Raw genomic sequence first — 13,872 nt, forward strand, 5'->3', positions numbered from 1 at the left:
TTTTTCTGGCAGAAAAAAAGGGGAAAAAAAGCAGGGCACAGAGCTCACAACCAAGGAACCTGTTGCTAAAATTCACCTCTGGGAACAGCTGATTGGGGTATTCAGGAGGCCAATCCAACTGCCAATCCACTTTTTTCTTATTTTCCTCCCCCAAAAGTAAGGTGTTCATTATATTCCGATGTGTCTTATATTCTGAAAAATACGGTAATAATAATTATAATTGGATCTATGTGTGTATCTCTCTCTCTCTCTCTGTGTAATGCCACACTGTGATTAGTACAAGTCATGAAAAGAATGGATCATGCACTTGTGTCAGATCGCAATTTCTTCCCTGGAAACCTAATGCTTAGCAATTTTATAACCACTTTTTAAAAAAAAAAACTATATATGCTTAATCCAGAAACGTAGCACTGAGAAGATGTATTTGTCTGGATATGGTGTGGAACTTGCAATAAAGAGTACAGAGTACAAAGCAATGGATGAATCTCAAGGTGAAGGTACATTTTTCTTCTCTGTTTGGTATAACTGGAAAATATTAGGACAAAATTATGTCAGGTTATTGAGACAGTAAACTTTTGCATAGCCCCATTGATAATGGAAGATAATGGGTAAATATGTTATTGGGGCAGTAATTCATCTAGTATTTGTTTTCCAGACAGCCGGTCTTAGTTCCTTTTTTGTGGGGGGATAGCCACTGCACTGAGAATCAATATAGTAATGTACATTTGTAATTTTTTGTAGATGGAAGCCATGTGAATTGGAATGTACATCAATCATAGACTTCTGTTTCTTTTCTAAAGGAGATATTGTCAATAATTTGTTTTTGCCCATTTTGGGGAAGGAAAACAATCATTTCCAAACAGACTATGTTGTAATATTTTCTTCTGATGTATATTTAGCCACAAGAAATAAAACAGAGGAAGAAGATAATAAGGATAGTGAAGTCCAAGGATTTCTCTTTAATACATTAACGTAAGTTGATTTCAATCCTAATCCTTCATTTTACATTTGAATAAATGAATGACTTTATTATATTTCAAAGATTAAAAGAATTGTATTGAAAAATCAATTTATGATATTATAAATGTGTCATTCACATAACAACTCTGTCAAGAAAGGTGGTATAATGGGGCGAAACTCAATTAACCAGTTTCTTACAGAAATTTTAGGCTCAATTGTCGTCGTAACTTGATGACCATGGGCTAGGCTTTGAGATTACTAGTATGCACTACAAATAAGCCATTCCAAGTGCCTCATTTGATTTATATGAAGGAAAACAACAAAAAAATAACTTCATAGAGCATCACTTTTATTTTTAATTGTATAAATCTAAGTTCAAGAAGTTATTAATTTGCAACTTATGCTTTGTATTGTTGTATATTGGGGAAAAAGGAACAATATTAAAGAATAGTCCTGATTTTAGCAAAAAGCAAAGTTTTATTGACATTCTTCTTGGTTTGTTATTACTGTTGGTTTTTTTTTATTACTTTGATTTAGTCTGTTGTTGTATTTAATTATTTACCTGTCTAGAATCTTTTTACTCGGGTGGGTTTTAAAACTATAACATGAATAAACATTTAAATAATTGCCATACAGAAGAAGGAATAGACTTGTTCTCTCAGGCCTCAGAGGGCAGGACCAGAACAAGTAATGGAAATAGATTGTGGCATGGAAAAGAACTTAAGTTGGATATTAGGAGGAATTTCTTGATGGGAAGAGCTTCCAATCAGTGATACTGGCTGACTTGTGAAGTCATATATTCCCCTTCGCTGGACAAAGTGTGGATAGCCATTGGTCCAAAATGCTTTAGCAAATATTGTACCAATTAGGAAAATTGGATTTGATGACCCTTGAGATCCTTCCAGCTCTATGATTCTTTATCTGTAATAGGCACTGCACACCAGAACAACTAGACACAAGGACAGTTCCCCCCCCCCCATGCCATCATTCTGCTAAACAACAAATTTCCACAACACTGTCAAACTATTTAGTAAGACTGTATTAATATTCTTCTTCTCATCTTTCCTATTACCTATCTCATTTTTTATTTATGACTATAACTTTGCTGCTTGTATCTTAATGATTGATATTGTTTTATTTAGTTTCCTAGTACGATTTATGTTGATTCTATCACTAAGTGTTGTATCTTATGATTTATGATGAATGTATTTTTATCATGAATATGATCATGATTTATCACTTATAGCTTTTATGTTCAATGAGATCTTATGCACTGAAGACAAATTCCTTGTGTGTCCAATCACACTTGGCCAATAAATAATTCAATTCAAATCTAATCTAATCTAATCTAATCTAATCTAATCTAATCTAATCTAATCTAATCTAATCTAATCTAATCTAATCTAATCTCCTATGTATAAATGCACTTTAATTTTAACTTTGTTTATATTTTTTAAACAGGGAAAACTATCCTGATCTCAAAGACAATCTGAAAGAGTTGAAAAAATACCTGATTGAAAGCAGTGATAATACAGAACCTTTGAAATTGTGGGAACTCAAAGGTATTGCTCATTATACTGTTCATTATACCTTTGTGAAATCCATATTACAGTTGGAAACCTTTTCTGAATGCTATTTGTTAAATTTCTTTTTTCAGCGAGGAAATTGCAGGAGGTATACAACTAAAATATCATTCTGTATAAACAACATAAATACTATGGTTTTCCAAAAAGTAAAGAAGGATTGGCCTTTCTGTTTAGCTGTACTTTTTTTGGTGCAAAGGGGACTGAAAAAAAAGAAAAGATTTAAATTTCCTGTGCCTGAAATCCCTACAGCAATTTTTTTGTTTACTATTGCAGTTAACAGAGCATGAAAATAGATCACGAAATGTTATTTTTGTAAAATAAAAAACTAATGCTACTTTAAAAACTATTTTGTCATATTCGCAATGTGATGAGAGAAGTTAATCATGAATTTTGCAGAAAATTAGGCTTCTTCATAATTACATGACAGTTATATGATACGATAACTTTCTCCTTTTTAAATTATTTGTCATTATTTCTCATAACTTTTATTATATATACATTGGTTAGCAAAATGGAAACATGGAAGCAGTCTTTATTGAAGAAGCTAAGATTTACTAGTCTTAGTTCATCTGAACTTAATCTTAAACTAAACTTCACGTAATTTAGGACAGAGAGCGAACCAATGTTTCCAGTTTGTGCTTTTATTTTCTTTCTGAGTTCCACTTCGGACTGTAATAAAGTATGATTTGAGTGTTTTGTGAGACCCTGCATTGTCATTTAAAAAAAAATGGTTTAGTGCAAAGACACAGAAAACCTTAATAATCTTTATGATTCAGAAATCATAATCTGTTTACCTGTGGATTAGGATGCACAAAACATGTGAAGTCCTCATATGCTTTCTTTGGGGTTTGTTTAGTTTATAATCAGGTTTAACCCATTTTATGAAGCTAGCCAATTCAATGAATTTTGTCTGATTTTACGACCTTTTGTAAAGGTCCTATTCATTAAGCAAACCGTACGGTTATTAAATGGATCTAGTTTCTCCTATTGGCTTTGCTTATTGGAAGTCCCTTGGGAAGGTTGCACAGGGTGATAATGTGATGCTAGGATATTATAACCATTGTAAAAACATACCAGTCGCTTAGTGCCCAAATTTTGACCCGGTGGTTGCAGGGACATTGCAATGGTTGTAAATGCAAGGACCAGTCATCAGTTACTTTTTAAAGTGCTGTTGTCTTTATAATAACAGAATAATAGTTGGAAAGGACCTTGGAGGACTTCTAGTCCAACCCTCTGCTCAAGCAGGAGATGCTATACCAAAAACCTTCAGTGGAGTCTGCACAACTTCTGAAGGCACGTTCTGAAGGCAAATGCTCATAAGTTGAAGACTATCTGTATTGTTTACAAAATTTCGAATGTAATATGAGGTTCTTTGGCAATGCTTTATTCTCTTTCAGATATTAGTTTGCAAGCAGCCTCTCAAATTCTGTCTGCCCCTGTTTACAATGCATTAAAAGTAATGAAAGACATCGCACAGAACTTCCCGGTAAAGGCCAGGTACAATTTATTTCTGTGATAGTCATATGAATGATTGAATTTTGTGCTTGTTTATCATCGTGATTTATTTGTAATTTGCCTGGGGATGATGTGTTTTGTTATAGCCTTTTTAAAAGCTTGAATGAAAATTGATAAAATTAAACAGATGAGAAAATCCAGCATGTAACTGTGAATATTCAATTTTAAATAGCCTGTTCATTGCACATTGTCAAATTTAGGGAATAATACCATACATTGCAATGATAGATTTTTGCAGCTTTCTGTTCCAAGTGATGTTACTTGTTACATTCTGAGGCATATGTGATATTTTTTATGTTACTGGGCTTTGATGTTGCTATATTGAACTTTTTATTGTACTTTGTATGTTAAATGTAGTTTTCAGGTCTTATTGTATTCACCCCCACAGGAATCACTATAGATGAACTAAAATAATTTAAGGCCTTTTTCTACTGTTCCAACAGATAATAGGCAGTGGTGGGATTCAGCCAGTTCGCACCACTTCGGGAGAACCGGTTATTAATTTTCTGAGCAGTTTGGCAAACTGGTTGTTGGAAGAAATCATTAGGGCAGAGAACCGGTTGTTAAATTACTTGAATCCCACCACTGATAATAGGCTATTACTACTGCCTGCCATGTCTTGAATCCCACACCCTGCTTTATGCTTAGTTGATTTTACAAGACCCAGCTGGCATTAGTTTTTGAACTACTATAAGAACTTTCTATAGGAACAAGGCAGCATGAGAATGTGCTGTTGGTGTTAGACATGACTAGTGGTCTGTGTAGTAAATAAATTGAGTAAACACCAGTTTCCATCAAATTTTCGCCTAAAATTGCTTGAGGTACAGTATTATGAAAGTTTACTTAGAAGTCAGATTCACTGAGTTTGGTTTAAGAAAGCTGGTCTGTAGCATAAGAATAATGTTTAGAAATTCCATGTAAAAGAGAAGAATGTACACAGGCTCATCAATTAGCAATTGTAATTGTATTTGTTAAGATCTTCTGAATAAGATTCGTTAAGAACTTCTGAGGAACCATGAAAGCTTTTCTGTATGTGAGTTCAGTGGTCTCGTGCTGATAAATTTGCTACTTGGATATTTGCAGTAGCGTATTTAACATATTGGGCACCTGAAGGGAATCATTTTTTTAATACCCCCACATCCTTTGTTGCTGATGATGCAGGGGTTTAAGATATCGGACTAGAAACCAAGATGGTACAAGTTCTAGTTTTGTTTTAGCCAGGCTGAGTGATGCCCTCAGCCCTAGAAAGAAGAAACTGGCAAGCCACTTGCCCCCAAAAAGGAAGGGAGTAATTGCTAAGAGTCAAAATTGACTGAAGGTGCCATTTTTTTCCTCCTTTTCTTCTACACCATCACTATCCGTTCAGTGTGCAGGTAGCAGTGACCTGATTTCACACCAATTGCTGGCCTCCGCCTTTCTGTAGCACCTCTTTATTGCCTGCACCTAGGGCAGACTGCTCATCACTATCAGTACCGACTTTGATAGGCCCCTGGATATATGTGGGGCATATTGGGGGATATTGTGCCATCAGAAGTTTGGGAAAAGAAAATGAACAAGATGTGCAACACTGTGAATTTTCATTCCAGTTGCTGATTGAGTGTAGAGAGCAAATGCTAAATTCAGAGATCAGATATTAGATAATCATCAAAAAGTCATGATGATCTATATCCCTGTCTATTAAAACATGTAATCTCTGCAAACTACCTGACAGTACTACTATTTATGAGTGGCAGTAGATTGCCTTTTCTCTAGCCAAAATAAATGCATTTCCCTCCAATTGATTGGAGAGGGGAAAAATATCCCAATTCAGAGCAGTAATTTAGTATTTATTCTATGCAGGGTTTTGCAATGATTTAATACAGTTGCTCATTATTACAAATTCAGGTAGGTCAGGAACTGAATTTATAAATTCCTGAAGAATACATTTCCATGTATATACCATATAGAGCTGTGATAGCATAGTACTTAGAAGGAAGTATTGCAGGCTACTTCTGCTGACTGCCGACTGCCGACTGCCAGCAGTTTGGTAGTTCGATTCTGACTCAGTTTTCCCTCCTTCCAAGGTCGGTAAAATGAGGACCCAGATTGTTGGGGGCAATATGCTGACTCTGTGAACTGCTTAGAGAGAGTTGTAAAACCACCATGAAGCAATACATAAGTTGTATTGCTATTGCTATATACTGTATATCAAATGAAGTTGCAAAATTTTAATCAACTGCCATTTATGCACAAGAATATATGTGGGGTTATTCTGGATAATCTAAAATGGTCTAATCTAGTAGCAAATTGCCATTAAATTTAAGTAGGAACTTGATATTTCTACTCTCATAGGGGCAATGTGTAGAGAAGGAAAGGAGCACATGAGCCCAAGGTGGATCAAGTTTCAGCCATGTAGTTCTATAATCATAGTTTAGTGTTAACATCCACACCGAGCTGTGATGTACTTTATTGATGAATAAATATTTAAAAGCAGAACAATTACTGTACTTAGTAATTTTTTCACATTTTTTTCTCCAGATCCTTGACTAGAGTGCTAGTAAACCAGCAAATGAGAAAAGAAATAGAAGAAAATCAAAAGGTTTGTACTTGTTCTTTTTAAAATATGAAATGAAAGAATTTACTGTCTACTACTAGGAGATGAGAATCAGTTTGGTGCAATGATTTAGGCATCAGGATAGAAACTGGGTGATGGTAAGTTCTAGTCCTAAAATTTAGCCAAGAATCAGCTAGGTAACCTTGGGCCAATCGCTTTCTCGCAGTCTTAGAAAGGAGGCAGTGGCAAACTACTTTTGAAAAACCTTGCCCCCCCCAAAAATGCAGGGATGTGTCCAGATAGTTTCTGAGAATTGGAGATGATTGAACATAAGAAAACAAAAATCCTTGGAGGTATTTTGCTACTATGCAAGTTTAAAAAATGAAAGAATTTCAACATGTTTATTTTTTAGGAAATGATTAGGCTTGGTATTTAATTACTGATCATTTCATCTCTCATCTCAGCTTTCTCCCTAGATTAATGTATATCTTTATTTGCCACGATGCAGCACAATTGCAGTTCCCTCTTAAAAAAGAGTGCTAAAAATCAAATTCTGAATGTTCAGGGGTTGAGCTTTAGCTCTGGACTGAAGAGCTTTAATTGTCCTCTGAAGTTGAACATAAATGAGTTCACCATTTTGTTCCCACTGAGGGATTTATGCATTGGTCTTTTTTGAAGATGTAAAAAGTGTTGGCTCCTAATAAATAGTTCTTTTAAGTTTTTTGTTGTTTTAGTACTGAATGTTTCAATGGTATAGACCAGTATCTCTCATGAAAGTAGTCTTTTTATGAATGGATTTCAAGAATATTCTGATATTTATGATACCTATTTCCTTTTCATCATCAAAGTATGATCTCAATACTTTGGATAGTCTTCTTCAATTTAGGATTCTCCAAATCTCCTACCATACGGTACTATTGTTGGAAGTCAGAACAAGCATCGTGTGGAGATGATGGAATTTATAATTCAGTATATCTGAAGGGCACTTGATTTAGAAAAGCTTGCTTAGGAAATAAAATATATGGCCACCATTTTGGTTTTTCTTTGTCATTCATTCAAGAAGACATTTCGCTTCCTATCCTGGAAGCCTCATCAGTTGTATTGGATGCTATGGGAGATGGAAGGATCTCCCATAGCATCAAGGATATTATTGACAGCTATTGTCCTTCCATCTGCCATAGCATCCAATACAACTGATGAAGCTTTCAGGATAGGGAAGCGAAACGCCTTCTTTTTCTCAAAAAAAAATAAAAAATCAGGCCAGTTGCCTTTTTAAAAATAAATATCACTTTTGAAACAACTACTACCTGGATGATTGAGAATCTTCATAGACACTCTAGTTTAGTCCTTATTTTCAACTAGCACAACTATGGACAGACGATCAAGACTGTAGTGGAGCTTGGCTGGAGAGTAATATAACTTGATAACAGAAAAAAGCTAATAGTTAATATGGAATTACTTAATCTGGATGGAATATATTGCGAAAGCCCAATTACCATTTTCTAAATATTTATTGCAATTATATCTTTCACTTGCATGAAATCATTTGCATGAAGCTTTATAAAGAATTGAAATTTTCATAATTATTTATTTGTTACTATAACAAATACAGTTCTTTAGACGGAAGCATTTTTTTAAAAAAAATCATAACTGAGAATATTTCATAATACGCCATCAGACAAATTTGATTTAATATCAAATTGGAAAGTAAATACCAGGCTGGTCTTCCCATTGAAGAAGATTGAATGATCTCCTTCAGACTGAATCATGGTGGGATAAAATGGAGGCAGAGTCAGCCTTTCTAAACTGCTATCCCCCAGACATGGACTGCCTCTGAATGTTTGGAATTGTAGCCAAATACATCCAGAAGGGTCTAGGACAACTTGGTACAACCAATTCATCATGGCCAATTCATCATGGCCAACTCACCACGGCCAACTTAGCGCATGACAACTTGCTATGGCCAGTTCGCTGCAAGACAATTTCCTGCAGAACAAGAGTTACATTAATATTGAAGAAATTGTGGAATATAATAATTAAAGGATGCCAAAGAAAGGACAAAATAAAATGTGAATGACAAACATAATATTTTAAAAATTATTTTAAATAATTAAATTGAATTATTGAATTGTTCTGCAGCGAGTTGTCCTGCGGCACGTTAGCCATAGTTAGTTGGCCATGGTGAGTTGGCCACAGCAAATTGTCCCATTCTGCATTCAGAAGGCTTTGGGTTGGAAAAGACTGGGACAGATAAAACCAGGAATTGCATCAATTTTTTTTAAAATCTTGGATTTAAGAAAGAGGAAGGAACTGTCCTAATTTGTTCAGATAATTAAGATACATTTCATGACAAATAGTGAATGTGAATTTGTGGTCCATAATTTGTCAAACCAGTTTTAAACATATCTGATGGAAACTGTGAATATGTAATTATCATTCTATCTTTTAAAATCTCATTAAGGAATATTTAGTATCAGATTAATTTTGCAGAAATCACTAAGGTTATCTTGAAAAATAAGTAGGATGTTAAAATTGATTCATTTCAAATGAATATAGCATTGCTTCCATTTGAAGTATATTGATATCCCAAAGATTTATTTACTTGTTTGTTTGTTTTAAAAAATAGCTATTTAATTCATGGCAAACCTTTTCTTTCTTTTCCAGCGTCTGCATGAATCTCTTGAACTTAAGCCTGGTGAAGCACATTTATTTTTAAATGGCCTTCCAATAGACTTGGATCTTCGTGATCCCTTTAGGTAAAGTAGTTTGCAGCTTGGTTACCATCCAGAATGCTCAGTCATCTGTATTTAACTACTCCTTACTCCAAGACAAATGTTGATATCTTGTTCTGTAATAGGGGAACCAAAACATTGTTGGTGAATGCTGTTAACTAATTTATTACATCACCTCATTGAATCTCTAAAACAGTAATTGTTCAAATCAGTACTGTAAGTATAAGATGAGAGTCCTAAAAATCAAAGAAATGTCATTCAGTATATGAAACTTCTTACCATATCCAGTGGAGCTGCACATTAGTAAAACCCAGTGGTGGGTTCTAATTGGTGTTACCACCGGTTCGCTTCGCGCATGCACTTTGACCAGATATTGGTCAACTATTGACCAGATATCAATGGTGGGTGGGGGTGAAGCTGAAGGAGGGCAGCCACCAGCAGATGGAAGATTTTTCTGTCTTTAGATATTATTCCATACAGTGTTACATATAAAATACATTTGTCTAAAGCATTTTAGAAACTCTGAAGATAGAAGGAAAAGCAATGCATGTTCTTCACTCCCTTGGAATTAAAGGAGATCTTCCAAGTAAATTCATGAGGTTAGCGTCTCAATCTCAGGATGCATCTTACGCATTAGACATCCGTCACTCAGCAATTGTAGTAAGTAATATTTTTCTTGTACGTATGCATCTTTAAAGTGTTGCTAGGTTCTTGGTTTAAGTGATAATGAATAAATGCCATGATGCCTTTTGGCAATAACATTATTTAATTTTGAAAATTTGGATTTGTTACAGGGCCAAATGGTACTTTTCTGCCATTTCCACAGTCCTGGAGGCTTGTGCTGCTTAACTGAAATTGAGGAGAAACTAGTCTTTATTTAGATATTTTTAAAAACAATACTTTTCTTCCTGGTTAATTTTAGTAGATAATACCAATGCTAGCAGATAGTGTATCAATTGACATAGAGAGAGGCTCTTTTTCTTTTAAATTTTTTTTTATTAAACATTTTTTAAAAAACAAAAAAGAATCTTTAAACAATAGTTTCTTTTCAACAATTTTGCAACAAACATTTCTTACTTGTCCAGTTTTTTCTCCCTTATTTCAATGTATCCTTTCTATATACAATATTAATTTATTTACATATATACATATAAATAACAGTGTACACAATTTCATTTCTACAAACTGCATATTTTTCTGTTTCCTCTTATTTGTTGTTACATTTCTACTCCTATATCTTCCTTATTTGATCTTTCCTTGCCTTTTATCTCTCTCCTCTAGCCATTCGTACCATTTCTCCCACACTATATAATATTCTGTTTCCTCTTTTTCTTGTATCTCCTTTGTAAGTTTATCCATTTCTGCACATTCCAAGACTTTTCTAATCAAATTATCTTTGGTCGGTATGTTTTTGTTTTTCTAATTCTGTGTGTATATTATTCTTGCTGCTGTGATAACATGGATGATTAAATATTGTATTTTTTTTCATAAGACCTTGGGAGTATTCCTAATAAAAATGTTTTCGGTTTCATCTCAATATGTTGTTTGGTTATCGCTTCTAATTGTAATCTAATCTTACTCCAATATTTTTTTGCTTTGGGCACCTCCATCCCATGCACCTCCATTCCCCTTTGTTATTTGCATTTCCAACACTTTTTTGGGATCATGTAGAAAAGAAAAACATTTCTGGAAGCAAGGCTGATTCTACCCAGGCCTTGGAGTACCCTACTGGGGCTACCCCTTCTGGAAGAACCATTAAGGGTTGATTTATGTCACCTGAGTGGCATCTTTTTATTCTTTAAATGTTACCTTTTTGCTGAGAGGTGTTAAGGAAACACAGTCCAACTGGGTTCGCACATTTCACAAAGCCATTATTTCTTTAAATATCTTTACTGAATAGACTAACATAATTTTGGCTGGAGTTATACAACATGCTAAACTGTAAACTACAGTTTATAAACAAACTCCTGTGTCTTGATACATACAGGACACCAGGCCAAAACAAATAAACTTATTGGGTTGGTGTAAAAGCAACCTAAGTACTATACTAAAATTACTAGAATCTAAGGTGAAGGGTTCTTATATGGCAAGAAAAAAATTAGATACAGTAGATAGACGGACAGTATGACAGGCTCTGGGTGGTTAGTGAAGCCACTCTACATAAGTATTCACTACTTAATAAGTAATAAGTAATAAGTAATTACTTATTAAAATAATAATAAGTAATAAGTGCGGCCCAATAATAAGTAATAAGTGCAGCCCAATAATAAGTAATAAGTAATAATTAATATAATTAATAATAAGTAATAAGTGCAGCCTAATAAGTAAATAATAAGTAATAAGTGCTCTCCCATAAATGCTCATAGAATTGCAGCCCAAATGATCCAGCTCTTTTTCCATTTTGTTGGCATCTCTAAAACTGGTCAAAAAGATGCTTTCAGCTTATTTTTCCCTACATAGTTCCTTAATATGTCGCAACTCTAGCCATAGAATTAGTTTCTTCATTGGCTTCCAGGTGCATTGGTCAACACCGAAGCCCATAATAAGTTAAAACTACAACATGCTGAGTACTGCTTTATTAAATGGACTTATGAGAACATTGTGCTTGACAAGGTTTAGTTTGGTAGTAGCTTCACTAAATGCCCCATTACTGTTGCATTTTTTAGTGGGTCAATAACATAGAAACAGATGCTATGTATAACAAGTGGCCTTCAAGTTTTCAGGAACTTCTCAAACCAGCATATGCAGGAATGATGCGCCAGATTAGGCGGAATTTATATAATATGGTAAGTGTGAAATGTGCGTATGTGTTGCGTTGAATGAGAGAGTTGTTAGGAAAATAATTTGTGCATTCTTTAAATGTTACCTTTTTGCTGAGAGGTGTTAAGGAAACACAGTCCAACTGGGTTCGCACATTTCACAAAGCCATTATTTCTTTAAATATCTTTACTGAATAGACTAACATAATTTTGGCTGGAGTTATACAACATGCTAAACTGTAAACTACAGTTTATAAACAAACTCCTGTGTCTTGATACATACAGGACACCAGGCCAAAACAAATAAACTTATTGGGTTGGTGTAAAAGCAACCTAAGTACTATACTAAAATTACTAGAATCTAAGGTGAAGGGTTCTTATATGGCAAGAAAAAAATTAGATACAGTAGATAGACGGACAGTATGACAGGCTCTGGGTGGTTAGTGAAGCCACTCTACATAGGTATTCACTACTTAATAAGTAATAAGTAATAAGTAATAAGTAATTACTTATTAAAATAATAATAAGTAATAAGTGCAGCCCAATAATAAGTAATAAGTGCAGCCCAATAATAAGTAATAAGTAATAATTAATATAATTAATAATAAGTAATAAGTGCAGCCTAATAAGTAAATAATAAGTAATAAGTGCTCTCCCATAAATGCTCATAGAATTGCAGCCCAAATGATCCAGCTCTTTTTCCATTTTGTTGGCATCTCTAAAACTGGTCAAAAAGATGCTTTCAGCTTATTTTTCCCTACATAGTTCCTTAATATGTCGCAACTCTAGCCATAGAATTAGTTTCTTCATTGGCTTCCAGGTGCATTGGTCAACACCGAAGCCCATAATAAGTTAAAACTACAACATGCTGAGTACTGCTTTATTAAATGGACTTATGAGAACACTGTGCTTGACAAGGTTTAGTTTGGTAGTAGCTTCACTAAATGCCCCATTACTGTTGCATTTTTTTTAGTGGGTCAATAACATAGAAACGGATGCTATGTATAACAAGTGGCCTTCAAGTTTTCAGGAACTTCTCAAACCAGCATATGCAGGAATGATGCGCCAGATTAGGCGGAATTTATATAATATGGTAAGTGTGAAATGTGCGTATGTGTTGCGTTGAATGAGAGAGTTGTTAGGAAAATAATTTGTGCATTCTTTTAAATATTTTTAGTAGGGATATATTAAAATTACATCTTTAATATACAAAAAACACAGAAAGCCCTTCCTTGGCACATTTTCTTCAACGATTCACTTATCCATACATTGTAGTTATGAATTCATCACTCAACTGATTGCAAAGTATACCCAGCAGTGTACCCTATGATAATACACAGCCATACTTTGACAGCATTTTCCTATTGCATTTAGCAATGGTTGTTTCACCATGATTTATAGACTAAATCACAATTTATAAGGTAGACGTATGAACTTGGTCTTTACATCTGACTGGAATATGTCTTTGATTTTGCATATCATAGATTACCAAGGTCTCAGCAAATTGTTTTTTTAGAGAACACAAGTCCAATTCTGTGGTACAAGAATTCTTATGTCAAATTCTAAGCCACTTTTATTACTATATTAAAACTGTTGTATCTTAGGTGGAGACTGAGATTGTTGCTCTCCAACGTAAATCTGTATCTCTACATGACAATTCCCAAAAAGGGAATCTACTTCCCTTCAAGAAGTTTCTATCCACTTTGATTACAAATAAATATGTCAGTGACCTGGAAAGCTGAAGACTTTTCTCTCTGACATTAGTATCAAGAAAATATCAAGAAAAC

The 13,872-nt window shown here is 34.2% G+C and overlaps 1 protein-coding gene across 2 annotated transcripts in view; it reads left to right on the forward strand.

Moving 5' to 3' along the window:
- Positions 1-13,872, forward strand: part of UGGT2 (UDP-glucose glycoprotein glucosyltransferase 2) — an 81,945-nt gene that overhangs the window by 21,837 nt on the left and 46,236 nt on the right. For both annotated transcript variants that reach the window (XR_009155345.1, XM_058185234.1), the window contains exons 6-13: positions 401-497; positions 900-972; positions 2,422-2,522; positions 3,944-4,043; positions 6,579-6,639; positions 9,259-9,350; positions 9,836-9,986; positions 13,059-13,178. Coding sequence is in view for 1 of the 2 variants with exons in the window: in XM_058185234.1 (XP_058041217.1) it covers positions 401-497; positions 900-972; positions 2,422-2,522; positions 3,944-4,043; positions 6,579-6,639; positions 9,259-9,350; positions 9,836-9,986; positions 13,059-13,178 (795 nt within the window). In the remaining variant the exon portion in view is untranslated. The remainder of the gene's footprint in view (positions 1-400; positions 498-899; positions 973-2,421; positions 2,523-3,943; positions 4,044-6,578; positions 6,640-9,258; positions 9,351-9,835; positions 9,987-13,058; positions 13,179-13,872) is intronic.

This window comes from Ahaetulla prasina, chromosome 5 (assembly GCF_028640845.1).
Source record: "Ahaetulla prasina isolate Xishuangbanna chromosome 5, ASM2864084v1, whole genome shotgun sequence".
In the NCBI taxonomy this organism is placed as follows: domain Eukaryota; kingdom Metazoa; phylum Chordata; class Lepidosauria; order Squamata; family Colubridae; genus Ahaetulla; species Ahaetulla prasina.